The sequence below is a fragment of the Arachis hypogaea genome, chromosome 16 (assembly GCF_003086295.3).
Source record: "Arachis hypogaea cultivar Tifrunner chromosome 16, arahy.Tifrunner.gnm2.J5K5, whole genome shotgun sequence".
Taxonomy (NCBI): Eukaryota; Viridiplantae; Streptophyta; class Magnoliopsida; order Fabales; family Fabaceae; genus Arachis; species Arachis hypogaea.
Window position 1 is genome coordinate 132,559,496 of NC_092051.1, and position 20,065 is coordinate 132,579,560.

Consider the following 20,065-nt stretch of genomic DNA (forward strand, 5'->3'; position numbering starts at 1 on the left):
ATCGAGAAATGCTAGCAATCGAAGGGACGACCTTCTTGCCCCAGAAAGATACACCAAGAGGGGAGATTACTTTTACATCCTCAGATTGCACATCAGCAAGCCCGAACCTCGACGATCCCGTTGTTATCTCAGTACAGGTCAGAGACCTGCTGGTAAGAAAGGTCTTGCTAGACCCAGGTAGTAGTGCTGATGTTTTGTTTTACTCAACATTCTAGAAAATGAACTTGTCTGATAAAATTATACAACCTTACTCCGGAGACCTCATAGGATTCTCAAGAGAAAGGGTGTCGGTAATGGGAAGTGTGTGGTTAAAAACCATGTTGGGGGAACATCCCCAATCAAAAATAATCGATATACAGTACATCGTAGTAAATTGCACAAGCCCATACAATATTATATTAGGTAGACCAGCATTAAATTCTTTTGGAGCAATAGTCTCCACTTTGCATATGTGTGTTAAGTTTCATGTGCAGGGAGACAATATAGCTACAGTACATGCCGACCACAGAGAAGCACGACAATGCTATAATGCCAGCCTAAAACAACAAGTAGCACACATAGTAACCTCGGCACCAGTGCAAGCCGTCTACAACTCGGAAGAGCTCCCTCTCCTTAACGAGTTGGACCCCAGAGAAGACTGTCTAGAAAGACCACAACCAACAGACGAACTAGAAAAGGTAACATTTTATGATAACCCTAACAAATTCACATACATTGGTGGTGCACTTTCAAGGCAGGAAAGAGCTCGGCTAATAAAAGTTTTACAAGACAACGCCCGGAATAGACCCCAGCATCATTTGCCACAAACTTGCTGACCCATAGCACAGAAAAAGTGCAACCTCAAAACAGAAAGGAGACAAGCTTTCCTTGAGGAGACAACAAAGCTATTAGCAGCAGGCTTCATTAAAGAAGTAAGATTCACAATATGGTTATCAAACGTCGTCATGGTAAGAAAAAGCACAGGTAAATGGCACATGTGCGTCGACTTCACTAATCTCAATAAAGCATGCCTTAAAGATGCATACCCGTTACCTTGTATTGACAAACTAGTGGACAACGCTTCAGGCTTCAAATGCTTGAGCTTCATGGATGCATATTCTGGGTACAACCAGATCCTAATGCATCCAGAGGACTAACATAAGACAGCCTTCATAACAGAATTTGACAATTTTTGTTACAAAGTAATGCCTTTTGGCCTTAAGAATGTCGGTGCAACGTATCAACGCCTAATGGACAAAGTCTTAGATTGGACGAAATATGGAGGTCTATGTCGACGACATGGTGGTCAAGACCCCAATAGGAAACTCCCACTGCACTGACCTGACCGAAGTCTTCCACCAAGTCCGAGCATACAACATGAAACTCAATCCCGAAAAGTGAACCTTTGGCATACAAGGAGGAAAATTTTTAGGCTTCATGTTAACATCCAGAGGAATTGAGGCAAATCCTGAAAAATGCGCCGCCATCCTCAACATGGCCACTCCGAGGACTGTGAAGGAAGTTCAAAAACTAACTGGTAGAATTGCAGCCCTGTCTCGGTTCTTGCCAACAATAGGAAATAGGTCATACCATTTCTTTCAAACCATATCAAAAGGTAAACAATTCGAGTGGATCGAGGATTGCAAAAAATCTTTTACAGAATTAAAGGTCATGTTAACATCTCCCCAGATACTACAGAAACCAGAGTTCGGTAAGCCATTATACTTATATTTATCTGTCGCTGACTAAGCTATAAGTTCAGCTCTTGTAGTTGAAACAAGAAAAGCACAAAAGCCAGTATACTTCGTCAGCAAAGTCTTGCAACCAGCCGAAAAAAGATACCCGAAGTTGGAACAATTGGCTCTGGCCTTGGTGATCACTGCTCGAAGGCTCAAACATTATTTCCAAAGTCATACCATAATAGTTCGGACAGACCAACCCCTCCGGCAAATCTTAACAAGACCGGAAGTAGCGGGAAGACTAATAAAGTGGTCTATTGAGTTATCAGAATACGACATTCAGTACAAACCAAGACCAGCACTGAAATCACAAATCCTAGCCGACTTCATCTCAGAGTGGACCAACCCATGCGAACAGCCTGAACCGAAGAACTGGGTTATAAATGTGGATGGAGCCTCTAACAATGACGGAACAGGAGCAGGAATTATATTGGATGATGGAAGGAACATAACAGTAGAACAATCAATACGATTCTGCTTCAAAGCTAGTAATAACCAAGCAGAGTACGAAGCTCTTATTGCGGGAATGACCCTCGCACTAAGACTTCATGCTCCTGGAATCACAGTACATTGTGACTCCCTTCTGGTGGTACAACAGGTAAAAGGAACATTTCAGGTAAAAGATGCTCTATTAGAAAGGTATTGGCATTTAGTGAAGGAACTCATTATAAAATTCAAAAAATTTGAAATTATTCACATACAAAGAGAAAATAACAGTAGAGCTGATATTTTATCCAAATTGGCAACAACAAGAAAAAAATATACCAAAACTCACGCAACTGATGCTAGAAAACCCTAGCGTAAACCTAACACATATACTGAGCATTTCGCAGGATGAAGACTGGAGGACTCCGATAATAACATACATCAGCAGCGGAATACTCCTGTCAAGCGAAGCTAATCTAAAACTCTTCAAGAGACGGGCTAGTTTCTACACAATGCTAAGAACCGAGCTATACAAGCGCGGATTCTCCAGACCACTCCTCAAATGCCTTAGCAAGGAAGAGGCAGACCTGGCAATAGACGAGATCCACGAAGGAGTCTGCGGTAACCATATTGGTGGCCGAGCACTCGCAGCAAAGCTGACCAGGGCTGGGTACTACTGGCCAACCATAAAAAGAGATTGCACAAGCAAGGTCCAAAAGTGTGACAATTGTCAAAAGCATGGAAAGGTGAAACACAGCCCAGCCAAAGTCTTACATAGCTCGGAAGTAAGTTGGCCTTTTTACAAATGGGGAATGGACATCCTAGGACCTTTCCCAAAGGCACCAGGTCAGGTAAAATTTCTTTTAGTTTGCATAGATTACTTCTCCAAATGGATAGAGGCACAACCATTAGCACGAGTCACAGCAGACAAGGTACAATCTTTCCTTTGGAAGAACATAATCTGCAGATATGGTATACCAGGTGAACTCATATTTGATAATGGAAGACAATTCACTGATTCTCAGCTTGCTTCATTCTTACAGAATTTTCACATCAAACATCACTTTAGCTCAGTCGAGCACCCTCAGACAAATGGTCAGGCAGAAGCCGCCAACTAGGTCCTCTTACAAGCTATGAGGAAAAAACTGGGCGATGCAAAAGGTGAATGGACAGAGCTAGACCCAGAAGTACTATGGGCCTACAACACTACAGTACACTCCTCCACAGGGAAAACTCCCTTCCGATTAGTATACAGAACAGAAGCAGTGATCCCGGTAGAGGTATCCAACCCAACGCTTAGAGTCCAGCTACGAGATGACGACAACAATGAAAATAGAAGGAAGGCCGAGCTTGATGTAATTGAAGAATCTAGAGAAGAGGCATCCCTCAAACAACGGGCATTGCAGCAGGTGGTGCAGAGAAGATACAATAAAAAAGTCATCCCCAGAGGATTTACAGAAGGAGATCTAGTACTAAGAAAGACAGAAGAAGCTCGACGACAACTTGGACATGGCAAGTTATTAGCCACATGGGATGGACCTTACAGAGTCACCAGAGCATTCAGAAAGGGGGCTTACTCACTGCAAAAACTCAGTGGGGAACCCATCTCAGGAACATGGAACGTCTCATCATCAAACAATATTTCTCTTAGCGAATATAGCTCGGCAAGTGATGGTACTCTTTTTCCTCCTCATGAGTTTTTTCACCCACATTGGGTTTTTGCTCAAGAGAAGGTTTTAATGAGGCCGGATGCCAACTACAAGCTTCCTGTAAACATTCTTTCTCTTACATGAATAAACAATACATTTTTCTATGAAAAACGAATCATAGCAAATATCAGGTCATAACCATTACACTGTCAATAGTTCCTACAAAATATAACCGAGCTTCATACTCGGATAAACAATACATACAAAGCCAAAGTCAAATCGACAAAACAAAAACGACAGCAAATTCCAGACAGTTTTTTCCAAAAGACAAAAAAGTGAAATAACATTTGTTACAAAGTTCAATCATCTCTTTCCCCAATGCTGGAACCATCATCTTTTTCTTCATCAGGAGCCTCATCATCAACCAGATTCCCATTAATCACAATCTTCATAGCATCCAATTTTCCAGCATCAACCTCAGGAAACAATGCTTTCAACTGCGACACGGCTCGATCAAAACCTTGAGCAAACGACTCATAGACCTCCATCTCCAATTCCCCCACCCGAGCAAGCAATTGACCATTCTGAATTTTCAGGTCATCCACCTCTTTGTCAAGAGCCTCTTTTCGACTCTTAAATTCAGAACTCTTGGATTCAAGTGATAAGGTAAGTTTTTTAATTTTCTTATCCTTCTCCCCAGCCTCTTTAGTCAATTCAGCAATAGTGATAGAGCTCATCTTCTCAGCCTAAAAAATAAGCTCTTGTGTCCGGCCAATGGACACAAGACGAGCTCTAATAACCTATAAAACCACAACTACTCAGAAAATAAACAGATAATATTGAAAAGAAACAAAATTCAAAACAAACATACCTGCAAGAATCGGCTAACTCCCAAAGGGCCGACCTTACTAACCATCTCCACGTCCTTGGGAAACTGAGTACATTGGTCGGCCAAGGTCATAAAAGGAAACAACTTACTCTAGAGAGATTTTGCATGATCCTCAACCAAATAGCCATGGAGGACCTTCTGAGACTCATAGGATGACTCCCCCAAATCAAACCGAACTTCATCCTCATCCCTCAGGTCAACAGTCTTTGAAAACACATCCCTCTTTCTTTTCCCTTCCCCTTCGGCTCAGACTAAACCGCAGCATGAATAGTTTCCTTGTCAACATTTGTTGTGAAACTCTCTTTCTCAGCCTTTTTTTTTCTGACTAAAAAACGATTTCAGACCAGCCGTAGTGATAGTGGGAACCTTCTCCCCTGAAAATGGTAAACAGAGGCAACTTAGATCAAATAAATTAAGGATTTATGCCAATAAAGTATAAACACACAAAATCCAAATCTTTACCCAAATAATCTAACACAGCCTGCTCGTCTGAATCCCATTTCAATAACTCTACAACTGAAAGAAGCTCCTTATCTATCATCTCCGTAATTAGAAATTCTAGCAACAACTCATCCATAGGGAGCCTATCCTCAACATCTAAAATTTGGTTCGGCTCAGCACACCAACAAATAGGGAACCTCCCCTCTAAATTCTCGTTAACATAGAACGGAAACTAATCCGGAGCAGCTCTAACCTTAACAAACATCCTTTTAAAATCTTTAAAGGATGATTTATAAAGCGCAAACAACGACCTACCAGGGTGGCTACTCAGGTTCACCCACAAGCCCCTACAAACTCCCTTATCTTGGAACAAGCAAGGAGAAGAACATTCTTAAAGAAGACGGATGTTGCAAAACAACCATTAGAATTTCAAATGCTCGCACAAACCCCCAGGAGTTGGGATGCAGCTGCAATGGAGCACAATTCAGCCAGAACAATACACTGCATTGAAACTCCGAAAAAGGGAAACGCACTCCCAGTTCTGTCAGAAGACAGCTATAAACATAGAAATATGGCCTATCACATAATCTTTCACACACAGAGTCACCCTTCTCGCATGGCAGAATCTCCACCCGAAGACCACTACCTTCCCTAACCAGACATCTGACCTTAGTACTTTCACAGACTCGGTATCATCAAAACAAGATACAAACGACTTAACACTAGGATCAACCCACTCATATGGATCATCTTCCGAAACCTTAATACGAGGTTTCTCCATTATTTTTTCCAAACAAAACCAGTAAGATGCAAAAGCGCGGGGGACGACAAAAAAAAGAAAATGCCTGAACAAAGGAGAATAGCATACACTAACCTTTCTTACTCATTTTTTTCAGAAGAAGAAACACAGGTATTCTATTTTCAACAATCAACAAATGCATTTCTTATGCAACAACAATTTTTAAGACATAAGGAATGGTTGATTTTTTCAATAAATCACCATAATGCATCTTTACCGTTGAAAAATAAATCAACGAGTGGAAAAACATTAAGAAACGTGCAATCAAGTCATGTCAATAGGAAAAATGTTAGTGGGAAGATTGGGAAATAAATTTCTCTACTATAGATATTTGATCTTTGCTTTTTTATTAACAATTAAATGTTAGTGGGTTCAGTAACCAAGACCCACGTCTGAAAGTGGAACGTCAACAAAATAAACTCCCTATTCAAAACCAAGGGTAAACTCGGAAACAGTCCAACCTTGGGGGCTAGATAAATACATCACACAGATAACACTATAACGGCCGAGGTTATTACAAAAGCTTGGCCTATTTCCTTCCCACCAAGACCAAGCTTGGGGCTATGATATGGACCATTAACCTCGGCCCAGAAAGCAGTAAAGTCGGCGTTACCCACATTCCTAAAACGTCGGATAAGACCAGGTAAAAGATCCTGAAAACAACCACTCCAGGAGAGGCCGAGAATATCTCGGAGGCCAACCTCTTAACGGGAGGAATCTCCACTTTAAAAAGAACTCAAGAGGATGACATAAACACAACACACAGCATCACTACTTCTTTCTTTTTCTTTTACTTTATCCGCGATTTGTTTAAAATACCTCTTCTGACTTGAGTGTCGGAGATTCTTTTGCAGGTGTTCCACCCGCGGTGTTTTGAAGACAGCCGACCTATACCTCGCCTTGATAAATAGCAGCACCACTCACCTGTGATTACAAAAATCTCGGATTGCAGGAAGATCGGCTTGGATTACTCGGACGGAACAATTACCATAAATATTAAACTAATAAAAAAAATATAAGTAATGATCTGGTCATTATAACTCGACAGATACAAACTATAATTCGGATATTAGATCTGATCTATCCTTATAAGTTGGTCACGTAAGTTATAGTTCGGCCACTTGCAAATTCAAAACAGAGCAAATCGTGATCCATTTGTATAAGTCATCGCATGTGCTATAACTCGGCCATGTGCAGCAAATTCAAAAAGAGAACGGTTACTTGTTGATAACCCTAAAAAGACCTTTTCAAATAGGCCAACAAACGATTCTCTGCGAGATTCTCGGACCGTATCTATGCCTCATATCTCAGAATGAGGAGAACATACCATAATCAAGTCATATACAAATTTTATGTAAATAGAACCAAGTAAACATAGCAGGATAAGTACACAGAGAACTCTCCCTTTTATTTTCTTTTTCAAAGAAAGCTAAAACACTCTTTCTGACTTGAGCGTTAGAGTTGTTCCTCGACGGCTGAAGTATAGCTCGGCGTCTGTCCTCTTAGGACAGAAAACTTCATACACACGGAAGAAGGAGTTATCCCTCGACACCAGAAGGAGTTATACCTCGGCTCAGATTACTGGACAGGAACAAGTAATAAGGACAACATCAACTACTGAAGTTTCGATATTGATGGGCAATTTGTGACCTTTGGATAATGAGAAAGAAATTGCAAATCTTGACGTTGTAAAGCTTCCCTTGGATAATTAAGATAGCAACTTGACTCCCTACAAATACTAGGATGCTTGAAAAATGTTAGTAGTAATTTTCTAAAATTAAATTTTTTAAATTTTAAAGAAATTGAACTCGTTCCAAGATATTTTATTATTGTTTAAAGTTTTCTAATTTTCTACGTCATGAAATTACTGAGATCGATTTTCATGTCCACCTACTCCTATACTGCCTTAATCGCTTCTTCCACCGTTACTCTCCCACTCTCCTTTATGAGATTTAAACACATATGTGGATGTTGATTTCAACCTTCAAAAATTTTGCATAGTTTATAATCTCTGCTAAAAGAATATAAAACAGGACTATTTAGTTTAATGTTAATGGTAATTAATTATAGTAGGAGTATATAAGAAGTACATAAGGTTAACTACAAAATATTTTTTTCTGAGAGTGAGAGAAAAATTAGTTCTTATTATTTTAAAAATTTTAAAATGAATTAAAACAAAAAATTGAAAAAATTTTGTAATTCCTCATGTATTCCTAGTATAATTAATTATTATCAATATTAAATTAATAAAAAAATAATCTAGATAATAAGGACACATCAACTACTGGAGTAATGGCAAAAGCATTAGAGTTTCTATATTGACGGACAATCTGTGACTTTGGTTTCTTCCAATGAGAAGAAAATTGCAAATGTTGACACTGTCAAGCTTGCTTTGGATAATTAAGATAGCAACTTCATTCCCTTCAAATACTAAGATGCTTGAAAAATGTTAGTAGTAATTTTTAAAATTAAATTTTTTAAATGTTAAAGAAATTGAACTCGTTTCAAGATATTTTATTATTGTTTGAAATTTTCTAATTTTCTACCTAATGAAATTAGTGAAATCAATTTTCATGTCCACCCACTCTTTCATCCATCACTCTCTCTATCTTCGCTTCTTCCGCTACTGCTCTCTCACTCTTCTTTATACTCTCACTCTTCTTTATAAGGTCTAAACGCATATGTGGATGTTGATTTCAACATTTAAAAATTTTGGATGGTTTATAATTTCTGCTAAAAGAACATGAAATTAGTTTAATATTGATGGTAATTAATTAAAGTAGGAGTACATAAAGAATATATAAGGTTAACTACAAAATATGTTTTCTTGAAAATGAAAAAAAAATTGGTTGTTATTATTTTAAAAATTTCAAAATGAATTAAAACAAAAACTTGAAAAAATATTTTATGATTCCTCATATACTCCTAGTATAATTAATTATCATTAACATTAAACTAATAAAAAATAATCTAGATAACAAGGACACATCAACTACTGGAGTAATGGCAAAAGCATTACGAGTTTCTATGTTTGACGGACAATTTGTGACCTTAGTTTCCTCCAATGAAAAAAAAATTACAAATCTTGGCACCGTCAAGCTTGTCTTGAATAATTAAGATAGCAACTCCATTCTCTACAAAGTTTAAACTTCTCAAACACTGGTCTGTCAAAGAGTTCAATAATGTCTTGTTGAAAATATTATTTTTGACATAATAAATGCCCGTAAGTATTTATTTTTTGATTAGAAGAAAAAAATATAAATACTTAATATTATTCAATATTTTTGAGGATATTAAAGTCATCAACTATTTTTCTAATAACCATTTCCATCATCAAATATCATATGTTCCTCTCTGTTGAAGTTGCTTTTCGATAGCTTGATTAATTTGACAATCATTTTCAAATAATTGTTTAATCAACTTCTATTGTTACCTTATATAAACTTTCATAAATACTTTTATGTAGTGCATGACAAAATGTTAGTGAAGTATCATGTTATCATTGAAAAACCAAAGATAATAAAATGGATAAATATGATCCCAGGTTTCAACCATATTTTTCTATTTTCTTTTAATTTATCGAAGAAAAATTATCTTCGATGTAACAAATGCCCCAAGTATTATATTTTTAACTAGAAGGACAAAAGCATAAAAACTTATCATCATTGAATATTATTTTCGACAAACTCATACTCAACTATTTCTCTTTCTTTCCTCTTTTCTTCTTTTATATTTTCAATTTGTCGAACTCTTTCAGCCAGATGAGCAAGGTCAGGGATATGCACATTGACTAACTTTCAACGCATATTAAAGCCAAGATCTTAATGGCTACTTTGACGATCTCGCTTTCAGGAATCGATACATAACATTGATTGCGAGCATTTTTTAATCGAATTATATAGTCATCTATCGATTCATCATCATCTCTTTTTAAAGCAAACAAATCTATTAAAGTTACTGTCAATTTTCCTCTGTAAAATTGACTATGAAAAGTATTTTTCAATTGAGCCTATGTTAAAATTGAATTGGACCTTAAATTCGAAAATCATGTAAAAGCATTTTTTGTTAAAGAAGAAGGGAAAAACTTCATTTTCAAATCTTTATTATTTGCTAAATTTCCAAGTTCGACCAAGTATCGAGCAATACGCTTGACAGCTGATTCTCGTGCTTCTCCAGCAAATTTCGTCGCAATTTTGGGATTCTTTACCCCTCTTGGCACCTCATCCATTTGAATTGAGTTTGGAAATGTAGACATAAAACAAGGTCGATTCATAAAGCCTATATTTATCCTTACTCGATTGAGGACATCTTTCTCATCAGCATTTTGACCCCGTTGAACAATATGGGAAATAACCTCATCACTACCATAACAGAATTTAAGATGGTAGTCATTTATTGTGTTAGCAAATTTACCAAATTATAATGGGTTTCATCTGTATTGTCGAAAAGCAGTCATCGATCTTATACTATTTGATGTCGAACCACCTTGATAATTCCGACTTATGTCAGGAAAAGAGAATGGTGGTTGGTTAATTACTACAACTGGGGCATCTCCAAATCGACTTGGAGGCACATAATTTTTCCTACTAATCGATTCTATATTATCACTAGGAACTTCTTCAACCATGTTAATAATTTTATTATTGCGCAACATCATGCAATAATGATAAAAAATTTTATGCATGACACTACGAAGAAAAATAATTTTGACGCAATCAACAAAAAAATATCCCATCGAACGTGCCAATTTCTTATGCAAATTTTTCGTAGATTTAAATTTATTTGTCGTAAGAAAGAATTTGGGTTGGTTCGATATCTAATATCTGGGAGCAAAACCTACTCCTCTTTTGCAGATATCAGTTTTACCATGTATCAAAGTCTTCTATTTTTTGTCATGATAAAAAAGCAAAGATTTTTTTATATTTTTCTTTAAATAAGATCAAAATGAAATTGACTTGCAAATTGAAATACTTCAAAAGTAAATAAACTTGACTAATACATAAAGTTTGTTGCAAATTAAAATAAAAGAGAATAAAAACAAACTTTGAATATAAAATGACTGAACTTAAACGTGCTGGAAGAATAAATTACATAAAAAAAATTACAAAAATTATAAAGAAGAAAGTATAAAAGATGTGGAACGAACCTGTATTAAAGAAAAAGAACTCGTGATAGACTCAGAAAGTTGCTAGAGATATGAACGTGTGTGATTTTTTTTTTTTGAAGAATAATTTCAACCCTTTATTCTGATCATAAAACTCCTATTTATAGAGAATTCTATAATTAAAAATTATAATTATATCTAATAACTTTCAAAAACTGCTGGTAGAAGATTTGTTCCACACACTTGGACAGTTGTAACTCCATTATGAGAGAGTACGTAATTGTTTTTAAAGTTGGTTTTAATCTGCACTTAGAACTCTGAATATGTAAACGCTTCCAAAGTGATTCCAATATGTATTTGGAAGCTGATCGAAGTCTAAATTTGTCAAATTCTAACCCATCAAAGATATTTTTGATATAACACTTGGAATGGATGGTTTCTTTAAGATTGAATAGCAAAACATGATTTAAATGAACTTTGTGATTAAAACTAAAGACAACGTAATAACACACACCTGGTAAGTACATTTGCATTGTAAATACCCACCTAAGAAGCTCATTGTATGATTCCTGCCAATCTCCGTATATTGAAACGATTACCCTCTACTTTACAAGCCAAACCTTTCTATAAAATACTTTGTAGTCAAAGTGGATCTCAACAGATCCTTGCAAAATCCTTATGTTAATGGTCGGATCGGATTTCACCTACCATTGTGAAGATCACTTGAGCTATTACTTTCGAGTCCAACCTTCTACGGTCTTGTCCCGTCGATGTTTGCAAACAATAATGAGGACCATTATATCTCCTCACCTCCTATTTTTCCTACCTTTGGGATATGAAACACGTATGCGTCATTGACAACCTGCTCCAAACTGAGTGCACTGAACTAAATACTTCAAATGGTCATTCTTTAATATCTTATATTCTAGGGCCCTCCTGATGATATACGTCTTTATTGCCATAAGAACTTCTTCATTATTCTCAAATTGTTGTCCAACTATAACTCATTGATCGGATCATCATCTGGACCTCCCTGACCAAAAGACCAATCTTGGTCCATTGGATCCAGATTCAACATGATAAAGTGAGTCAGATGATGTAACACCCTACCACGCTGAGCTTTACGCCTAGGTCGTAAATCAAAGGTGATAAGACGCTACGACCTCTAAAAACAAAATATATACATATAAATATAATAAGGATAATATATCTAGGAGCCTTGAAGGAAAACGTTAAGTAAAAACCAAGACCAAACAAAATGTCACACTCAAAAAGCGTTAAGCGTAAAAGAAACAGATAACTGTGTAAGGAAGCATAGGATACATATGATATAGAGTGCCAAAGATACAAATAGCGAGCTCCAGACTCGACCTACGAAATAAAGGCCAGCCAAAGTATACATATACATATAAATATATATAAAACCCAACCATATCCAAAAGACAGAATACAAATCCTAGTTCTCTAAAGTCAACCTTTAAGAGGGACAAAACATGTTTTTATACAAAATCGGAGAAGGTACATATATAGCTAAGTACATAATATAAAAAGCCCAAAATACAAGTCTTCATTTCCAATAAAGCAAACCCATCACGTTCAGCGAGGCATGTCACGTCCTGTATTTGAAAAACAACAAATACGTATGGAATGAGAATCGGGGGTTCTCTGCATGGTAATGGTGCACACATAACTAACATATAAGGTCCCGAGAAAACCATAGGCGATCCTATAACTTTCGACATTTGATTCAAACTTATAAAACACAAACTAAACCAGAAATTTAGGCGACTAGCTAAGGATCTTCCTTCTAATCTAACACTCTCATTTCCTACTCATCCGAACCTCCCAATCATTGGTAGAACCACCCTCGACATCACCTCCTTCCGCCCGAAGAATCTCTCAGTTATAATCACAGATAATGCATACAAGAAAGTCACACATAGAAAACAGATACAGCAAGTAAAACAGGTAGCAGGTAGGCATATATATAAGCACTTAGGCATTCCAAAACAAAATACACCAAACAAACACATAAATGCATATGATGTATGCCTATCCTATGGCTGATGAATCTCATCTGTCGGTTATAAAGTCAATTTGACATGTCCTGGTAGCTAACCGTGGACAGTCCCTGCATGCGCGCATCCCCAAGCCCAAAATAATATCCATGGAGTCAAACTCCAAACTCAAAGAATCATAATCATTCACAATCATTCATTACATATATATCCTTGGGGGAGAGCTCATCCGAAAAAGTATAAGTGTCCAGCCACCCTTACGACGCAGGGTCAATATATGGAGTATCAGGTCTCAACCTAGAGCAAGTGGTGGCAAGCCACTGCATCTATCCAGGAAAACCCATATCTTAGATAGTTTTGACATGCATAAGCCACATGTTCATCAAATTTCAATCATCCAATCATCATACATTACGTATTCAACCATCAATCATAGCATATATAATATTTCAGCACTTCCTTAATCATCATCAACCAGTTTACCTCTTTCTTCGTCAACAAGTTACCTTCTTCAACAGTCCTACTCATACTCTACTATCCAAAAACCACCTACCAGGTTTTAAACAAGAGTTATAAAGGTTTAGAAAGTTAGATGAATGGTTTAAAACTATGAAATTCACATTTCAGGAAAATAGGGTTCTGCGTACGCATCCATGTGGTCGCATACGCATCCTTGGAAAAATTTCCCATCCCGCATATGCACCACCCTACCGCATATATGTGTGTCCGCATATGCGGGCTTAGTAGCAAAGGCAAAAAGCTACTAAGTCTAGAATTTTCTGTTTTGCACACCTAACTTCGAACGAGCATAACTTTTTCGTTTTAAACATTTTTCCTCCGTTTTTCGAATGACATAAACTTCACAGATCCAATTTTCATTTAAAATAAGTTTGACCAAAATTGAGATTCAGAAATCAAATTATGACCCACTGAAGTTGGTCAAAAATTAAATTTTTCTCAAAATTTACCAAACCTCAACTTTCAAAACATTCCAATAAAAACCTTTCAAAACTTACCAAAATTGCAATAAACTAAGTTCAATCATATCTCAACCCTTCTCATTCATCCCATAACACTCCAAATCACCATTTCCATCAAGTTCTAATTCAATAATTCACATTCAATACAACTTACATATAATCCTCAAAATACATTATCAATACTAAAAATTACTATTGCACTAGCAATATCATCTTGCAAATCAATAACCATCAAGCCAACCATACACATCAACTTAACATATCAAACACCAAACACACAATTCAACCTATCCTAGGTTATCTAGCCTAAGTTTTCACGTTACATTATCCCTGGCTGATTTCTCTCTAAACTCAAAATGCCACAATTCAAACTTTCAAGACTCCAAGTCACACCCAATGATTCCAGCCACTAAAGGTTTGTCCCAAGAGCTCTAATTTGCCACTTCAACTCCAATTCAACATAAACTAAGCTAGTTCATACAATTTACTCAAATTAGTACTAGGGCACACTAAATTGGACAAATCACAAGGATTTAGAATTTTTTTACCTTATCCATTGATGATTGGAGCAAAACCCAACAATTATCTAGTGTTAGATTGTACCTAAACCACCAAAATAATCAAAATCACTCAAGATTCATACTAAAGCACAAATTCAGAAAGGGGGAAGAAACTGGACATAATTTATAAAGTTTTTTACCACTTTGCTCAAATAGAAATGAAGAGGACTCCAAATCGAATGCGTGGCCATAAACGGCTCGTCAATCGAAACTCCGGATTGAAAGTTATGGTCGATAGAAGATTGAAGTGGAAGAGGATTTATGTTTTTCATTCCTCCCCTCAATATGTAGCGTGTTTCACTTAATGGAAGGGGGAGAGGGAGCTGAATGAAGCTTATATACATGGGTAAGTGTGTGGCCTTGGGCCCACTTGAGCCCGGTTCATTCGATTTAACCCGTTGGCCCAATTTTGGGCAAACTTTTTAAAATTAGTGTTAAAATTCATATTTTAATATTTCTACTTCTCTAAACTATAAAATTTAGTTTCCTAATTTCTTTGAATAATAATTAATTTATTGGATAATTATTTATTAATTTTGCGGGATTTACAAATGATCATATGGTTGGGAAATAGCAGGCTGGGTCAGTACAAGTTGCGAGTCTCTGAATTAGTTCATCTCAACATCGTCCTCCTCCTCTTCATCATTAGGTATATTAACTATTTCAGCTTCTACCTCCTCACTATTGGATACAGGGTTAACTAGATATAGATTAATCATTGGATCTCCAATTGTAGAACCCTCATGACTTTTAACATCTGCTTGCCGTATGTCCTCTGACTGTATATTCCGATCTTCATGATTTGGCCCATCATTGCTATTCCAGGTGGCCTGTTTAGATCAATGTCCAATTCCGTAATGTTTCTTTTTACGGTCCCACTTGACCGAGTGTCATCAATTGAAGAACTCCCATCACACAGATTAATTAGATAAACAACAATTCCAAAATATGAATTATGGAAAAATGATTGTTGAGTTTGAAAAACTTATAAAAATGATGATCAAATATTATTAAAATATTAGTTAGAGAATTATTATTAAATTGTTCCAATGGTTTGGTTGATATATTTGTTAGTGTGCAGATTTTGTAGTGGGCCAAATTAAAACAAGCCCAAATTTGATTAAATAGTCGAGCCTTGTGCAAATCTATTTAAATCAAATGGCTAAACATATTTGGGCCAAGAAACATATGCTCAGCCCAAGACAATTCTTCTCTTGATCCAACAAAGCATATATCAAATAAGAAGAAGAAAAGAATGGATCAAGGGTTAGCTTCGGTTACCTACTCCATGGACTAATGGATTTCAAATTTCAATTCAATTAAGTTCATGCCTTGGTAACTAAAAAGATAAAATTCAATTTGATTTATTTGCATTAATAGCCCCACACGTTACTTTATGCATAGGGGAATGGAAGTGGAAATTAAATTTGTTTTAATTTCATTCATTGCTTCCTTCGAAAGTTTCTTTCTCTCTTCTCTCTCCTCTCTCTTTGTTTTCGATCATATCATTTGTCAGAGAAGAAGATGGAAGAAAGAAGAAGTTATCAAAAGAAAAAGTAAAGTAACAGAGAAGTCTATGGAAGAAAAGGCTATGAAGAAGGAAGATCTTAAGAAAGGCATGGTAAGATTTTTTCCATTGAAGGCAAGATTTGAAGAAGGGCTTCAAGATTTTCGAAGCCAAAATTAGAAGCAATCTGCCTCTGCCAGAGAAGAAGATCTCAGTTGCAAAAGTTCATTTCCATTTTTGTTCATCAAAGAAAGAAGCTAGCCGCCGAGTTACATGTAAGAAGAAGCAAAAATGGAAAGTAAGGAGCTGTCCTGGGTCAGAGGTTCATCAAGGGTCCGAATTCATTCTTGGGGCCAAAGTCAAGATGAAAGGCTCAAATTGAAGAAGTTTGATGAAAAAGGTTGAGAGAGGTACATGCATGTTGGTTTTTGGTTTTCCCTCTCTCTTCTCTCTATCCGAACCGCTGTTGTTTTTTGGTTGGAGAAGAAGTTGCTTAGTTGAACCGGTTTCAACCTTGGAAGCTTCCCCTTCTATATTAAGAGTGAACGACTAAGGGTTGAGATCAAGGAGAGAAAGTGGAAGCACAGAGTTCTCATAGCTACCCAAGCTTCCTGAGTTCTTCTCCTTCAAAGATGTTCATTTTGTTTTCTTTTTCTTAGTATTGTCTGTCTGAGTCTCATGGTGAAAAAGGCAAACATGGTGAGGTTTGTAAGAAAAAGCCAGTGAGAGAAAAAAGACAGTGATCAATATTAGAGAAAAATCCATAGATGTTTCAGAGTTTCTTTGTACATCTGTATGTTGTGTTTCATGATGCTGTAGGGATTCCCTTACAAGTTGGGTTAACACTTTGCGGTTGAAAGCTAGGTTTTGAGTCCTAATCAAATTCAGATTGGGTGTAGAATCTGGGTTTGTCCCTGATAGGATTGGGTAGATCCTAGGGAAAGAATTAGTGTTTGTAATCTTGTAAAAGATAGTAAAATTCCATCATTGTTGTGATGGAGATTGGATGTAGGCTGCATTGCACTTAACAGCTGAACCAGGATACTTCTTGGTGTGATTTTCTCTTTCTGCTTCTTCTCTGTTTCTGGTTTGCAGGAGACAAAATGAAAATGTCTCTCAACTTGTTACGAGACAAAACAAAAATGTCTCTTAACTTGTTATGAGACAAAAAGTAAAAATATCTCCTGAAGTTCCTTTAAAAGTCATAAAGTAATTTTCAGCAAAAAGGGAGGCTATGATTCAACCCCTCCCCCCGCCTCTGCCATTCTCTTAGCCATTGATTACCATCAATGATTTTTCCGGTCCCTGATTAATTTTACGTCATCATCATCACGTAGTCGATACCTGTGATAAACAAATAGAAATAATATTATCAAACAGCAAAAAAAATCGTTAATTAATTGATATTTATTTAAATAATACCTTTTATAATAAAAGTATTATCTGCTTCTACTAGATATTTGTAATAAATTTTTTTCACTGACTTTCTGTATTGTTAATAAATAACATGCAGAACAAGATCATTCAGCATCGCCAAACATCTCACATCTGGTGGCACATCAACATCAATAAATATAGGATGAAAAAACTAAATATAACATTTATTATAATCTATTAATATTTTTCCATCATAATGAATTGTTAATACTAGTGTTTGAGCCATTTTACAAATACAAAAAATAAGAGATGAAGGTAAAAAAGGTAAAAAATAGAATTTTTAGACAATAATATGAATAAATTCACTCGTACCTGCTGTATATATATTATTGAAATTTATGACCATTCACTAATGTCAAGGTGTATAAGATACAATTCGTTTAATATTTAAACAAATTGAAGTGTACAAGATACAATTCGCCTAATACCTAGACAAACTGAAAAACGTATAATGCAATTTGCCTACACATGAGGCGAACTACAAAAAAAAAAAAAAAACACTAAAATTTACGGCTAAACTAAAGCCTCAGGTGCACAAAAGTTGGTTCAAGCTTACCGTTATTGAACCAAAAAGTTATTGCATCAAAACAGATAAGTGAAGAAAAATGTGATATCCATAACCCCTTTTTCAGTTTTCATTAACTCCACAGCCCACCTTTTTTATGAGCCTAACTTGTGGGAGTTTTTTACTCATCTGGCATCTCTCTATTTAAGGTGCTACTACATACAATCTCACCCAAAAAACACAAACAGAAATAGAGAATCTAATTACCCTTTTCTCTTTCCTACTCATAAGCTCCACATCATGCCAAATAACATTCACATGTCTTTGTTTCTTCTGAAAAAGATAAAAATTATTCACAACTTTTCTTGCTTCATCTTCATGTTGGTTCTCCACTAACACCCTTAGCTACCTGCCCCCTCTCATCTTCATTCGTTCTTACTAATCTGCTAAGTTTATTTTTTATTATTTATCTTTTTTCTCTGAAAGCAAAGTTATAAGCTGCTGGTGCTGGTGCTGTAAATTGTCAATCAAATTTCTCCAAAATTTGGTGCCATGAATCCCATAACACTCTTGGTTATTCTTCTACCTTTGTTTGCACAGTTCTTGGGAGTTGAGCCTTCAAGGCCCAAGCTTCCAGGAAAATCAAGGTCATCAGTGAAGTCACTAACCTCCCAAATCAGTGTTATGGGTTTTGTTTATTGTGATATGTGTTCTAACAACACCTTTTCCAGACACAGCTACTTCTTATCAGGTATAACCAAAACCTTTCACTTGCATTCTTTTTTTCCAGTTTTCTTTTTGACTTACTAAACCTTAGAGCAAAGATTTAGTTATTTTAGTGTGACCTTTGTGTGTGACTATGATTTCAATAACAATGTTAATGTATTAGTAGTGTATTTGTTAGATAGATATTAACTACTATCTGGTTAAACTTTGATAGAAATTACTACCATTATCATCATTTAGTAATTAGTGAATATGACACCTTTTTTTTTTATATATTTCTTTTAGTTTATGTATATATTTTAATTCTCCGAAGAGAATTGTCTTTATGTGACCTCAAGGTTACGAGTTCAAGTAGTGAAAACAGCTATTGATGTAATTATCAAGTTAGGCTGTGACACCCTTTGAGTGCGGCCCCTTTTTTAAACCTGGGTTAAGGCAGGATGTTTGTGCATTGGGCTGTCTTTTTTATATATTTTAATTCTGTGAATAGAAGAATAAAAGTGAGAATGGCAGGTGCTGAGGTGAAAATAGATTGCATGTTCAAAGCAGTGTCATCAAAGACAGAGGAACAGGTTTCAGTCTCAGCAAACAGAACAACAAACAAGTATGGTCTTTATAGGTTGGAAATCCCTTCTGTTGAAGGTGTGAAATGTGCACAAGACTCTGAAGTTTTTGTGTCTAATTGCAAGGCAACTTTGATTGGAAGCTCAACCTCTTCATGCAATGTTCCTGGTTACAGAACCACTTCTGATCAGATTTCAATCAAAGCTAAGAGATCCAATCTCTGCATATATAGCCTCAATGCTTTGAATTTCAGACCTTCCAAGAGGGACATCAATTTGTGTGGTCATTAATTAATTAATATATTATATAGTATTCTCCAAGATTTGGTGTTACACAAGTAGAAAAGCCTAGTAATATATTTGACTACTTGTGTAATGCAATTTCCAAGAAACTAAAGTTTCATCATGTGTTCTTTATTTCTTCTTTTTTTTTTTTCTCTCTCTCCCTCTCTCTCTTTTGATTGTTTTAATGCATTTTATTTGTTTGGTTATGAAGCAATTTACACTATTTTCTTATAATAATTTTGTGCTTAAAGCATATCATGCATGAAGATTTAGTTGTAGACAATAATTTGAAAGGAGAAGGCCAGAAGGGTAACCCTGTTAAATTTAGACATATATATGAAACTTGAATTTAACTTTAATGTACTATTTATATAAAATAATTTTATACATGTATCTAATTATATAAGTTATAATGTTACGTCAATAAAAATAATTACCTTTTTTATATTGATTGCATG

At 35.9% G+C, this 20,065-nt stretch overlaps 2 protein-coding genes across 2 annotated transcripts; both read left to right on the forward strand.

The window, feature by feature from the left end:
* The first annotated feature begins 3,277 nt into the window (after positions 1–3,277).
* LOC140180246 (uncharacterized) lies at positions 3,278–3,937 on the forward strand. The gene has a single exon (XM_072220698.1). It carries the CDS (start codon positions 3,278–3,280, stop codon positions 3,935–3,937), a length of 660 nt encoding a protein of 219 aa, XP_072076799.1.
* A 14,501-nt stretch (positions 3,938–18,438) lies between these two features.
* On the forward strand, positions 18,439–19,841 carry LOC112755051 (uncharacterized). Its single transcript, XM_025802940.2, has 2 exons — positions 18,439–18,784; positions 19,273–19,841. Exons 1-2 carry the CDS (start codon positions 18,586–18,588, stop codon positions 19,611–19,613), a joined length of 540 nt encoding a protein of 179 aa, XP_025658725.1. The 5' UTR covers positions 18,439–18,585; the 3' UTR covers positions 19,614–19,841.
* Positions 19,842–20,065: the final 224 nt, after the last annotated feature.

Coding starts and splice junctions, on each gene's coding strand:
- LOC140180246 (XM_072220698.1), top strand. CDS start 3,278: ATGAGGAAAAAACTGGGCGATGCAAAAGGTGAATGGACAGAGCTAGAC.
- LOC112755051 (XM_025802940.2), top strand. CDS start 18,586: ATGAATCCCATAACACTCTTGGTTATTCTTCTACCTTTGTTTGCACAG. Junction 18,785..19,272: donor ACACAGCTACTTCTTATCAG/GTATAACCAAAA, acceptor TGAGAATGGCAG/GTGCTGAGGTGAAAATAGAT.